Source organism: Telmatherina bonti (assembly GCF_933228915.1).
Source record: "Telmatherina bonti genome assembly, chromosome: 11".
In the NCBI taxonomy this organism is placed as follows: domain Eukaryota; kingdom Metazoa; phylum Chordata; class Actinopteri; order Atheriniformes; family Telmatherinidae; genus Telmatherina; species Telmatherina bonti.
Window position 1 is genome coordinate 22,157,913 of NC_136629.1, and position 13,952 is coordinate 22,171,864.

Genomic DNA, 13,952 nt, shown 5'->3' on the forward strand with positions numbered 1-13,952 from the left:
TTGCTTTCATGAACACATATAGAAAGAGTTTAAAAATCATTGTCATGTATAGATTTGAGTTTGTGATGATTCTTGCTTCTTTTTATAATCGGGGAAGGAGTCTGTGAAGGACTGTCACAATTTAAATACAATTTAATAAATTTACCTATTTGTAAGGTTTGGGTTGCAGTTTATGCCTGAAATTTGTATCCTAAATATCTGGTGATTTAGCAATTCTGCAAACTGCCTTGCCTTACTGTTGGATAATATTATGCATAATATTTTGCATATTAGTTATTTAAATGAATGAATGTGTTTGGAAATACTCTGGTTACATCTCAAACAAAAAGTCAATTAAGCGTGAAATTCAAACAGCAGAGGCCCTTTGTACTTTATCCTCTGACAATGACATTACTAACTCTATGCGTGTTTTCACATACAAGGAGATAATGTTGTTCACTGGAATATTCTTTTGACAGGCAAAAACAAATTAAAAAAAAGGTTTTTATTGAAATTTAAATAACCCTGTTCATGTGGTATAGCTGATTCTGAATGTTCCTGACCCTGCCTGACTTAAGGCATGGACCACTACACATTATTATAAGGTTGAACACAGACCTTTATAAACATGAGTAAATGTGCTGGTCTTACTTGGCCTTGTGGGACCTCATCTTTCTTGTCTCTGTCCATCATTGGGATTGGCTGAATTCCAATCTTTTTCATCTCATCTCCCTGCAGAGAAACAAAGTAACAATACACCCTTATTACTATTAATTTTTTTGCATACTGTGGCAAAACTCTTGACCACCTGACAGCACTATTTTGGTCCATACAAATTGTAGGACATGCAAAGTTGCAGCGGCATTTCCAAGCAAGAATAGAGGCTTGACTGTTATACTGGAGGCATGATCGTGACACTAAAACAGTTTAAGCTCAAACAGTATCCCACTGTACCTCAGCCCAGAACTCAGCATAGATGTCGTTGGCTGTGAGTCGTGTGATTTGCCACTGCTTGGTAACAGAACACAGGTCACATGCTGTCATCATCAGACCAATAACACGGTCCCTGGAGGGGGAGCAGAGCCTCGTTATATCCATGCAGACAAACTCAAAAGTGCTGTTTATATACAGCCCAGTTCTACAATTTGGTGTCGTTATGAGACTAGGTTGGCACACCAGTTTGCTTCGTAGTCTGACCTGTGCGAGTGGTTGTTCAGGTCCAGTGCACCGGTAGTCAGAAGCTCAGATAGCTGCTGGTGATTGTTGAAATACAGGGCGAGGTCGGTGGCAATAATGGCCTTTCGGATGATCTCCAGGACCTGCTCATACTCGCTGGAATTCAGGTTGGAGAAAATATTGTGCCCTTCCAGCTATGAGAAACAAAGAGATCAATAAAAAGCAAAAGCTCCACTTATGAGGCGTTCAGCTCAGCTAGACTACTGCATGTTGTACTTTTAGTTTAGTTTAGTTGCAAAAGTTTTAGATCCTCTCAACAGATGTTATTGACAATTTCTTTATGCATGAGTTTTCAAAAATGACCTTCTATATTTAAAAAGTTTCAATGTTAGAAGATTTATGAAATATATATGAAATATATATACAATGGCAAGAACAATGCACTTCTCTTTTGCAATATAATAATAATACTACAGATAAATGATAATAATAATAATAGTAATAATCAGGAAAAAATAACTGAAAACTGACAATCTAAGTAGTTTAGTCCAATGTAAGGTAAAGTAGTTATTTTGTAACAAACTCAAAATAGTGTGTTTGTTAGATATATTTTTTGGTAGTGGGATTAGCTTCTGACTTTTTGTTTGCTTTGCTTGTTATCCGTGTCAGGCTTTTTTTGACAACTCCGTAGGTCATGTCAAATAATTTCTTAATTCAAGAGATTATTGTGTCATGTCCAATTATTTCAAGGTCTAAACGTGGAATGCTAACTACATCATTTTATGATAAATATCAGGATTGAGAGAAGAAATAATTAATGTTATTTTTTACTGTGTGGTAAGCTCTACATAGTGGAGCTCTACCTGCAGGATGGAGACGGTCTGAGAGAAGTGGTGCTGCTCCATGGTGGAGGTGGAGTACAGAGCAGCCAGTGGATGGTCAAATTTCTGGAGGTATGCATTGCTGTAACCCCGATGATCCAAGTCATGGCATAGGCATGCTATTAACAAACCCTTCTTCTGTAAAACAAAGTGACCAAGTTAGAAAAAAACACAATCTGTTAAGCACAGATGTTTCTCTTTTTCCTTTCTTCAGCAGACCCAATGAGAAGCAAACCTCTAGCTCTGTGAAGATCCCAGTGGTTTTCTGTAGGATGGCATACATACAGTGTGCCACCGTCACTGCATGCTTCCAGTTGTGGTAGGGCACACGGCGGTAGTTCTTCCGTACAGACATGGTGAACCTACATAGCTTCTCCAGCTCAAAGCTTCAGATGGAAAAGGAGAAAAACTATTATTATATATATATAAATAAATATAAATATTATGATGTATAATTATATATTAATTGTTGCTTGGATAAAGAACTCCCGTGGATGTTTTGATGAGGCTGTGACAGTACCTGGTTTTTCCACAGGAGTTATGAATCATGTAGATAAAGACAGCAGGCCAGATCTCCTCAAAAGGACTGATGTCAAAGTGGAACCTGGAAGAGGAGATGTAAGGAATCTTACATTAAGTGCAAAACAAGGAGAGGACATGCAGATGAGAAAACCTATGAAGTCTGACAATTTGTTATCTTCTACCCTTTCACACTCCATAAACCCCCTTTTGCAAAGCACCACAACGGAGGTCATTGAGACATCTGCTGACCCCACTTAAAGGCACTATTTTGTGCAATGAAAACACACACAAAAAAAAATACAGAATAGCAAAGTGAGGTGTCCTCATGCAACATAGAGGGTACACTCACATTTCAATTTCCTTATAAATGGGTGCAGGGAGATTGAGCTGGGTAAGGGTCTTCCATTCTTCTGACGTGCAGATGCTGTGATAAGACAGCTTTTCCATCGTAACTCTGTAAATGCATTCAGAGTGCCGGATCCTGTGGTACATCTGCAGATAAAACAGGGAAACTACAGTCTTTAAAATTTCGAGGGAGATGCTGAACATTCCAGCCCTTTTAAACGCCACCAAAATATCTACATGATATTATCGTTAGGTGCTTTTTGCGTTGCCGTCGGGATTTCCAAAAGAGTCAGTAAATGTTCTTTTTTCTCTGCATCTCCACATCTGGTTTGTATCGCTGTTTCTGTCCCAGACAAGCAGAAGTGAGACGGTCAGGTTTGGGCGCCAGCCCTCACACCTTCCACCATTAATCACTGCGAATTAAGAACTGGCTAAAGTGAGTTTCCTAGAGACGCGGAGCATAAATTACAGCAAAACATAAATTCTGTCACTACACGGGTGCAGACTGCTTGTCTTAAAATATTAACATCCAGCATCAATTTTAAACCAACTTGTGACGCTGCTCCTGCGTAAGTCTGTCGCAAGAGCTGGCGATGACTCAGGGCCCACAGTGAGGGAAGGTTTGACAGACAGACCACACAATGCAAGCCACGGGAGTTAGCGGGATTCATGAAAAGTGCTTGTTCCATGAAAGTGATAATCATCTGTCTTTATTCATATCGTGGGGAAATGTAAACCTTAAGTAGAACCCACACTTTTTGGTTGGAGAAAAAAGTATACAACTATAGCGTATGCATGGAAAGTCAGTCTGTTCACAACAACAACAAGCCTTGCAGCCTCGAATTTATCTGATGATGAGTCCATTACATCAAAATTTAACTGATAATAATAACCTGATTTGAAATGACGAGTGATGTTTGCGAAGCATGCCATCAAATCAGTCAGTCCATTAAACAGTCACTAAGTATACTCACATTTGCACAGTGTAAGGCCAGAGCACAAAAGACAGCAAACATCTTGAAGTTGTTCTCATCTGTTTTAGTGAAGGCACTTCCGCTTAACTTGTTCACCATCTGCACCACACCTATTACGGTCCCCCTGCTCACAATGGGCATGCACAGAATGTTCCGTGTGGTGTAGCCAGTTTTGAGGTCCACCTCTCTGGTGAGCATGACAGATACAAATATCAGGCATAAACTTGAAATTTAATCATCGAGTTGATTTAATTTTTGTAAAAGTGTAGCATATTTAGTCTTAGATAATCTATGTAATGAAGAGGGGAACAAATTTGGCTGAGGACAGAGCGTGTTTACCGGTTGAACCGTGGGTCTGCATAGGCATCTGGGATATTTAAGACTTCCCCTGTCCGAGCCACTTGGCCAGCTATGCCCTTGTCTATAGAAAACCTACAGAGAGCGGAAGATTAGCAGCAAGAAGAGTTACCCCTGAGTGCACAAGACTGAAAATCTACCTAAAATAATGCCCTAAATGAGATTTCATGTAAGCTGTTTATAGTTGAAATGCTATGCAAATGAAGCAGTTTTATTTAGAGTGCAGTTGTGATCATTAGCAGAGCAAAGATGGGCATTCTGCGGGTGTCTGGATATCAATCATGCTACTTTTTCTTTTTTTTCCTTGTTTTTTGTTGTTTGGTTGTGAGTAGTTTAATCTCAAAAGGACATTATAACTTCTAAATAGAAGAAATACATTTTCTGATTTTTAAAAAAAAAAAAAATCTTTACAAGATGAATCAGACACTTGTGCAAATCACACACACAAAAAAAGACCTCATTTACACACCTAATTTCTTTGGTTTTCCTAAAGACAGGTTTGCCTTCCTTCTCCTCCCCTATGTCGAACAAGTCAGAGTACAGTTCTTTGTTGTTGTGATCTACCTGGAAAAGTGCACACCTGTCTGCATTCACCAGGTTTTTTGCATATATCTGTCAAAACAAAACCAAGGACAGATCATTTTAGCAACACTGGCAACTCCATGGAACAAATGAAGCACCTGCAGCTTAATTTGATCTCTAAATTTCAAAAGATTGCTTCTGTTTTAATTGTATTTGGCTAGAGCAGAAATAAATGAGAGATTTGTAACAATTAAAGGTCATCCCCGTACATTATACTCCTCAAACCAGATGATCTGAGATGACTCCACATCCAAACAAAATTGTACAAAGAACCAAGAAACTCTTGAAACAAACTCTTGAACATCACAGTTTTTTGTTTTATAAACCCAAGTTTACACCTGTATTTATTTCATTCATATGCCAAATATACTTGTATGATAACTGTTAATTGTTATAGAATCATTGTTGCACAATAAATCATCATGAAGTAATTTCTGTTTTATATAGTTAATGCCAAACACGATCAATGATATCAAGCTGACTAACGGAACTACAACAGTGTTGCTATTCGTCTATACTCTCTTCCAGTGTGAATGGCAGTGAAAACAATGTGAATGAACATGTACTTGCAGAAATCACACTCACCATAATATGTTCAAGTAGAGAATCTATTGCCACAATGTTATCAAAGTATGTTCTGTGCGAAAAGAAGAAATGGCGCATTGAGATGTTTGACAAACGGGAAGCTCTGATGACGATTACATTCAAGACATGAAAGCTAAGTTGGCTAATTTGTAATTCTTGCCTCTGTTGTGTGAGCACAAGGTTTTATTTAAGATTTAGCCTGCTGTGAAAAACAATAACATATTACCTCATGAGAGCTGATCTTGACTTAAAAGTGCACACACTACTTTAAGGACATGGTGAAATACACATATCAAAGGATTTCATCGGCATTCAGTGTGTGTTACAGAAACTTTTAAGAGCAGTTCTTACTTTGACACATCTAGTAGGAAGTCATTGAGCTCAGTCTGTTTAGCAAGGCCTCTGCACACCTAGCAAAGAAAAATAGGTCACGATCAAGCACACAAGCATATTAAAAAAAATTCTTATACATTTAGCATCCTGCATGCTCTGCAACTGCACCAGCCCACTATCCACAAACACGGCCGTGGGCTGTTTTCCATGGCTTTGTAATAATACAGAGTTTAAGCAATGAGCAAGCTAACCGCTGTGCTGCAGTGCTGTACTGAGGCTCAGAGGTCCACCGTGGCCAGAGTTGCAGTGGGACACCGCTTCTCTGAGGCATTATGCTATCTTTTTGTAATGCATAATGACGTCCCGGTGGAGCTGTTTGTTGAATCTATGGCTCAGTTGATTGGACTGGGCACAGTGACAACCCAGTTCCTTTACACAGTGGACTTCCCCAGTGCAGCACCAGAACAAACAAAGTCCTCTAAGAGTATAATAAGTGGGACTGATGGGGCATCTGTTATGATGGGACAAGTTTAAATTATGAGAGAGTTTGCTCACCTGTACTTGGTGAATGGCAACTGATGCCCAGGCTAAGTTAGCAGTTGCAACCTGAAAAAGAAAAGCAAACAAGTTTAAAAAAAACGGAAAAAAAATATTATTTAAAATCAGATAATTTAATTAAAATAACTCTCTTATAAATGATCAAATAAATAAGCTGTGTAAAAAAAAAAAAAAAAAAAAATCAAAAATCAAGGAATTGTCTTTTAAATACACAATCAAGAGTTGGTTTGAGTGTTTAAATTTTGATTACTCAAAGCTAAAACTCAAAGCGTTCTTTAACTGGACTTCCTTGAGAGACCAGTACTTTTCATGCTCAATGCACTGACACTTTGCAGAATGCATCTTGTTAGACCCAAACAGAAAATGATTGGAGACAAAAATACACTATAAAGTGCAGTATTTGCCAATAATCTGATCCCCACAAAGCTAACAGAGATCTTAAACAGACCCAGATTCAGGATAATACTAGGCTAAATGAAAGTTCCAAGAGCCTTGCTCCAGCCTCCCACTCCTGGTGCGATTTGACTGGGTCAGACTGACCTCCTGGTGGCTGAGATTGAAGGGCTCCTTGCCCCAATGCCGATGCAGCTCCAGGATGGCAATGAGGTCCCCGATGGCAGTGAGAATGGGGAGGCACAGGACAGAGTGAACATGGATCCCTGAGTCCTGCCCTGTGCCGTCGGGGAATCGCTCATCCTGCAAACACATAGATCCAATATGGTTCTTAGTCACCTAAAATGGATTTTAAACAAAACAGTGAAGCTGGTGCAACAGCTGATGAATCTTAAGCAAACTGGTTTGCATGAAAACAGCCATACCCCCATGATGTCCTCTACTAGCAGTGTTTTGCGAGTCTTGGCAACATAAGCGGCAATGGTTGTCCCAAATGCGATGGGGCCAGAGGGGACGAGGCTTGGAGGGCCATCCTTGGCTCCCGTTGGAGTGAATAAACATAAACTCTTTTGAGAAGCACAGAGAATTTACAGGTAATGAAAAAGAAGATCTTACATGAAGATACATAAATTGCACTCAGTACAGGCTGTCTATACTCACATTGTTGCATTCTCCCAAGAAGTAAAGTGCGAAACCATCAGCTTTTGTTGCTGTTGAGGTAGAAGACACAGAGATCAAAACAACTGATATCAGAAGGGTACTCTGACCGAGGCTTTGACTGCCTTCCAGTTCATCTCATTCCCAGTCCTCCTTTCCAGTCCCAATTCACTCTCTTATATAGGTCATGTTACATACAATGGAACAACAGAGAGGCTGGTGGGGGAGTCAATACACTAACGATTAAGACATTAATGAGTAATATAGCTTGTGTAAATTGGGATTTTTATTAGGTGGGTTTCTTTTATCCAAAAGGTTAAAAGATTAATTTTTTTTTGCAAAGGATAGAATAATAAACCTTAGCAGTAAAAGAACAATAGTGTCCTGGTTCATGAGCTTTCTACAGTCCTTTAATTACTGACTGGGGCATTAATTTATATTAATATCGTCCTAATATTATGTTAGGAAAAACTAATTAGTGCACTTAATTAACAGAGGAATCAATTGAAGACAAAATATTGTTTCTCAGTATGTTTTTTTAAATGTTTATGTCACTCAGTTGTCAAGTTTTCGATCCTTTAATGGTTGGCATGACTGCTCTGCTTCAGTAAGCTGAACAAGTAATTGTCACTTGCATTCACTTGCAAGTAATCTTTACTGCTTATTTTTTTACAGGATCAGCATGTTTGCCGTGTTAACCAAAGTGGGTTGCTCGTGTGAGAAAAAGCAAACTCAATTTGCCTTAAACTTACAGCCTTCTTCTGAGGTTTTCCACTGCAGAAATTCTTACTCCTCTTTAAGTTGCTGCAATGGTATTCTGAGTATTTGACCCCAAGCTCAACGAAGAATGTTTATCGAGGCATTTGTCATAAACAAGCAAGGATGTTACACCCCAGAAAGTCTGCTCTCTGTGTCACTTTTAGGAAGCAATACAAGTGATGTGCAAACTGAAACAAAGAGGGGCAATTACTAGGTTGTTTCTAATTTTTACCTGTTTTTATAATGTTGGATAACTCATAGAGCAGAAGTTTGTTGTCTCCTCCAGTGTCCAGGCGCTGTTCCATGTAGCTGTAGAGTTCATACACCACACCCTGCATATTTGTGTCCTGGTACTGCTGGACACAAGACACACAGAAATTGCAACTCCAAAGTCTCACATTCTCACTAAAGCTACTGAAACAGACATATCTTAACTCAGAGACTTTTTTTTTTTTTTTATTCAGGGAACGAAAAGGAATTTTGCTCTCCACTAAAGCAAAACCCCAAATGTTTTTCATTCTAGCTCTGGGATCACCCGGCAACCTCAGACGAGGCCAGTGCACTTCAGTTTGGAGACCTGACAACCTCTGCTGCTCTTCTTCTTAAAAAGGTGAGGTAACATAAAAGACAGACCTCTTGCCTCATAAGAGGCCAGAAAAATGTCTATTTCTGCAACTGCAGAGAGTGTGAGGACAGGACAGCAGGGAGAGTGGTGCACTAGAAAGCATCCCCCATGGGATGCCTTCTGCCCTCCCACATCCTGTTTGCACACACGTACAGATGACGCACTGAGGGGTTGAGGGGACCTCGTTTATTTTCCTGTGTGTATTATTTTCCTGTAAGTGTAAGTCCATTCTACTTGTCTGCACGGCCCTGCTGTCGGCACTTACAACTAGCCCCCCCACCCTCTGACAAAGGTGTGAACATATGTGTGGCAAGGGGGATTTACTTTTTCCATTATTTGTTTCTTCCAATTGGATCACACATAAAACAATTAAATGATTTCTCATCAACTTCACTATGATGTGTACATAGATTGTAAACTTTGCAAACAAAGTTTTACGCTACACTTCATATCTATATGGCAAAACCACACAAAGGTGCTTGTCTAAACTATGTAAGGACAAGGAAGTACCCTTGTTGAGTGTTAATTCACATCTTAAAATTCACTAAGACTTTTCTGCTGTTACTGAAGGACAGTATTGAGCTGTGTATTGACTGTAAACGAGTTCGGGCATGGTGTCCATTCCTGAGTATGAACTCAATCAGGAGCAAAACTAATCAAGTAATCAACTAATCACTGTAAAGTAAGTATTTTTGCGTCCTGTAGCATAATTTGTGAGATTAAAATAAACCTACCCTGCTGACTTCTTTAGCTGATGTGTCATCTGTGAAGAGAAAAACCACATTGTTAACTTTAATCAAAGCGAGAGTCTGCATCACAATCAAGTTGTGAATCCACATCTGTTTAGATCACTGACCAGCTCTGCAGGTGAAAGAAGAAACATTTATTTTGTCTAGCATAGATACATCCGTACAGTATGAGGCTCTTTTGAACCTGTTGCATTGTTCATTAAAACTTGTAACAACAAAGGAACTTGATTTCATATCAGTTTTATTCAAGTTGATAAGTTGGTGAGAAATCTAGAAAGGAAGTAATACTTCTGCCTGTGCAAACACGCAACACTTCTCTGCCACAGTACGACATAAAAAACAAAACAAAACAAAAAACTAAATGCTTGGTTGAATGTTCAAATGTTATGTCTGCACAAATGTGAAGGCTTTCAATGTGTCTGAATGAGAATTTGCAGAACGAGTTGAACAGATGTGTGTGTGTGTGTGTGTGTGTGTGTGTGTGTGCTGGGTGGATACTCTGCAGTGGATTCACACATTGATGGATTTTGAAGAGCTGACATCTCAAGCTGCAAATAAGCTAAACCATATGTTGTCCTCACAACGGTAGCTGGGTAGTATTAAACATTCAAAGCATAACTTATGAATAAACAACACTATGAATAAATTATGGATGAATCTTCCATTGATTTAAAGCAGGAATATGTTTGAATTAGTCAAGCTGCCTTTTAAACTAAATTAATAAAAATAAATCATTGAACTTGACAAGTGCAAAACTTTGTGGCCTGGAGTGCAAATTCCTGGTGAGATTTCAGGCTGTTGTGTTTGGATGTAGACTCTAAAGTATGCGATGATAATGAAAGCGTCAGCCAATCCTAACAGTTTCTGGACACAGAGTCTGGGAGTGCTACTTGGGATGAAAATAAAACCATTCACACAGTTGGAGCAGCTCTTCATCACACGTGGATCAACAACACACGAGAACACTTACTCATCAGATCTCTTTAGATAATTTTTCATGTGATCAAACCATGCGAAACGCTTGGCAGATTTTAGAAACGTCGAGTGAAGTGCTGACTTGAGCTGGTGCCCCTTTAAAACAGACTTCTCTGAACATGTGAAGAACGATATTACAGCCAGCTACATTGTTTGTTGTTTCAAACATTCCTCCAGTATGCTATGAGTTTCTTAACTTAGCCATGAGACCTATTTTAGAGTGAACCCCTGGCCGGGCATGACGTCAAACAGAGGACACAGAGCTGCACTTGAAAAAGACTTCAAAACCCTTTGGAATGAAGAAAAAAAAACTTTTGGCAGATAGTAGCTTTTTATTTTCTACTTGTTGAGGCCTTAAAAATTCAAACATAAGTGCCTTTGAAGGATAAATCTGTCAGTATTAATAGCTGGAAGTGATTTGAGTTTGTTAAGGCAGCGCACCAGCAGTTCCTGTACAAACAGATCGATATACATTCATTGTTATGATAGAATTTAGCTAAAACAAAAAAGACTTCTTGCCATGAATTTGTATGCTGGAGACGGTGACAGACAAAACCAAAACTTAATTCACTTTTAAGTGTATGAAACTCCTTTGTGTCTAATATGCAATGTAATGTGAGGTAGCATTTGATGTGTACATAGAGTGGTATGTACAGGACATACAATGTTAAATGCCACACGAGCTCTGTGGAAGAGGGCTGTGTAAATAAACCTAATTTGACCATAAAGATAAAAACTTTGTAAAAACATACCAGGAAATGTAATATCCACTGCTTATTTGGCCTGCTACTTACTCCAGATTATTTTATTTAAAATAAATGTACAGTGCCTTGCTGTCTGTGGTGTTTGATAGCAAAAGCAACATGTGGAGATGCCTGGTTAACCTCAAGCTATGAGTAGCAAGATTTTTCTTCCTTCAAGACTTGAGCACTAAGCTCTCAGCCACTCTCCCCCACCACCACCACCACCACCACCACCATCACTACCACCAACTACTTGGCTGTTGCTGGAAAGGGCAACACCGTCTCACCATTCTCACAAACAAGAGGAGGAACTTTTGCTGATGTGTGGTGGGGGATGGGGCTGTGCCAGGACACTTTAAAACAAAATGTAAGCAGAAAAAAAACCAAAAAACGCTCTGGAGAAAAGGTGATGCGACTAAAAGAATGTTACATTTAACAACTACTGTGTTATTACTAATAATGTTAAAAAAATAATGCTAAATAAAGATCTAATGATGACCTTGTTGCCATCAATAATTTTGTGACTGTGCTGAAAATCTAACGTTGTGAAAGCGAGAATGTAAACCAATGAATCTGCTGCGAGGGTTTGAAGGGTCTCTATGCTCGCTGTCCTTCCTGAGGAAATGGTCACACAGCTATGTTTGTGGCGATGCAAATCAATTTACAGTCTGGCAGACATTCTTTGCCAGTGCCCTATGTGCTAAAATCTCACATGCAATGACAAAGAGCACACTGCAATGTGTCTGTACATAAAAAATAAATAAATAAACTTATTAAAAGCTTTAAAGTAACAGGAAATAGTTGGATTTGCACAGTATAGAGCAGGGGTCTCCAACTCGGTCCTACAAGGTCCGCAATCAGGCAGGTTTTCCATGTTTCCTTTCTCCAACACAGCTGATTCAAATTATTGATTGTTTGTGCAGAACCTGATACGCTGTTAGATCAATTTCATTTGGTTCAGGTGTGTTGAAGCAGAAATACATGGGAAAGCTGCTGCATTGTGGACCTCGTAGGACCGAGTTGGAGACCTCTGGTATACAGTATTGAATGAAATGCACAACTTCCTGTACCTTAGAAACACAGAGATACAATAGCAAATGTTCTTTAAATATGATCTGCTGCAAGGAACCAGGGGTCTGGCTGGACAAGTTCCAGTAGTTTCTTTAAAGTATGCACGCAGGGTCATGCACACTTAAGCGAGTGCATGCCCAGTATAGCACTCATTTCCCTGTTTTTCCTACAAACCAGGGAGTAGTTAGATTACACTCAGCTACACATTTGGTTAAGTTTTGTTTTTAATTAAAAGTGAGTAAGAAAATGTGCATATTGCTCCCTTTTGTATGAGTAGCACAAAATAAAAAATAAAAAATAAAAAGTTATCTGTCTGCCCAGTGTTCCCCCCTATATGGGACCCCTATTAAGTTGGATGACGGGAAGGGGGGGGGGGGGGGGGGGTGCATGGATGGCCGACAATGGGGGTGAGGCGGTCCCATAACAATCACAAATAACACTGCAACTGATGTTTTAAGCTAACTAGTGGCACCTTCATTACAGCGTTAGGACCAATTAATGTACGTAACATTTTGTTTACTGTTCATCATCAGTATCTTTACTGGAATGGTTATACATCTTGTAAAATCTAAAGTAACTTATCAGCACATACCTTCCTTCTCTCCAGACTCCATATGTAATAAACTTGTCAGATGCTCTCAAACTTTACCCTGCCTGTGGGCTTAACTAATGAAGTTCAATAGGACCCCACCTCTCTCCCTGTGGCATCACTCTGCATGCTATGTTCACAGGCAGAGCAGATAACAGAGTAACCTATTGCTGTTGTGCTTCTGGAATGCAGCAAAGCAGGTTCATAAAGAAATTTGACATTGTCAATGTGAAAAGATTTAATTCTCTGAATTTTGAAGGTGCAGCGCTAACAGTATGTCTGTGGCAATGCATGGTACACTATCTCATTTAGTCAGAATAACATCTGTTTCATCATATATGTGACATGGGATTAGTCCCAAGGAGACAGCTATCCTTGGGGCTGAAAAAGAGGCCATGCTTCAGGTGCATGTGCGAAGCTGCACGTTTTTATCAGCATTCAATGCACACACACTCATCAGCACAAAGACAGACAGCAAGAGTCTGTTAATACCATGCCATATTTATGGGGACCCGCTGTGCTTTTAATAAACACAGGAGGAGAGTGCTGACACGTGTTACACAGTAAACAACGAACAGCTAAAAACTCCCTAAAGTGGCCCAACAGACTTCTTTTAGTAACTTTAGTACACCAGTCAAACTTCTTGGGAACTTGAGAAACTTAAGTCAAGACATTTTGCTGCACTCTGCAGCACAAAGTTCACTTCTGGAAATATGCTGCTTTGGCTTGAGGCTTTGTAAGACTCCCCTAACGATTATGTTCAGGCTTGTCCTGAAACACGCCACTGCCTAGTATATGATATGCAAATTCAAAACCAATAAATTTTGTGCATGCAAAATGTTACAGCAGTAATTTGACTTTTTTTTTTTTCAAACATTATAGTTGAAAACAGACTAGCAGGACATCCCTATATGACATCAAACAGCGTAAACGCCCACTGGAGTTTAGAGAAACTGAAACTTCTTCTTGTTATTACTCTGCAATTACAACAAGACAATAACGGTTGTTTGTCTTTTTTCTACATGACATATATTTAATAGGGTGGTTTAAGATGGAAGAACAGCTGAATCTGTGTTTTCTTTTTTGTGCATCAAAAACA

At 39.3% G+C, this 13,952-nt stretch overlaps 1 protein-coding gene across 6 annotated transcripts in view; it reads right to left on the reverse strand.

Moving 5' to 3' along the window:
* The window catches only part of pde10a (phosphodiesterase 10A), a gene marked incomplete at its 5' end in the record, with an annotated part of 68,795 nt that overhangs the window by 3,723 nt on the left and 51,120 nt on the right, over positions 1-13,952 (reverse strand). For 4 of the 6 annotated variants that reach the window (XR_013771489.1, XM_079248484.1, XM_079248488.1 and 1 more), the window contains 18 exons: positions 631-711; positions 934-1,045; positions 1,177-1,349; positions 2,019-2,174; positions 2,272-2,422; positions 2,557-2,640; positions 2,908-3,050; positions 3,878-4,064; positions 4,217-4,309; positions 4,704-4,846; positions 5,402-5,453; positions 5,753-5,811; positions 6,290-6,340; positions 6,833-6,988; positions 7,111-7,251; positions 7,346-7,395; positions 8,334-8,457; positions 9,461-9,489. Coding sequence is in view for 5 of the 6 variants with exons in the window: in XM_079248484.1 (XP_079104610.1) it covers positions 631-711; positions 934-1,045; positions 1,177-1,349; positions 2,019-2,174; positions 2,272-2,422; positions 2,557-2,640; positions 2,908-3,050; positions 3,878-4,064; positions 4,217-4,309; positions 4,704-4,846; positions 5,402-5,453; positions 5,753-5,811; positions 6,290-6,340; positions 6,833-6,988; positions 7,111-7,251; positions 7,346-7,395; positions 8,334-8,457; positions 9,461-9,489 (1,985 nt within the window). The remainder of the gene's footprint in view (positions 1-630; positions 712-933; positions 1,046-1,176; positions 1,350-2,018; positions 2,175-2,271; positions 2,423-2,556; positions 2,641-2,907; positions 3,051-3,877; positions 4,065-4,216; positions 4,310-4,703; positions 4,847-5,401; positions 5,454-5,752; positions 5,812-6,289; positions 6,341-6,832; positions 6,989-7,110; positions 7,252-7,345; positions 7,396-8,333; positions 8,458-9,460; positions 9,490-13,952) is intronic. The other 2 variants (XM_079248485.1, XM_079248487.1) reach the window with 1 other exon arrangement.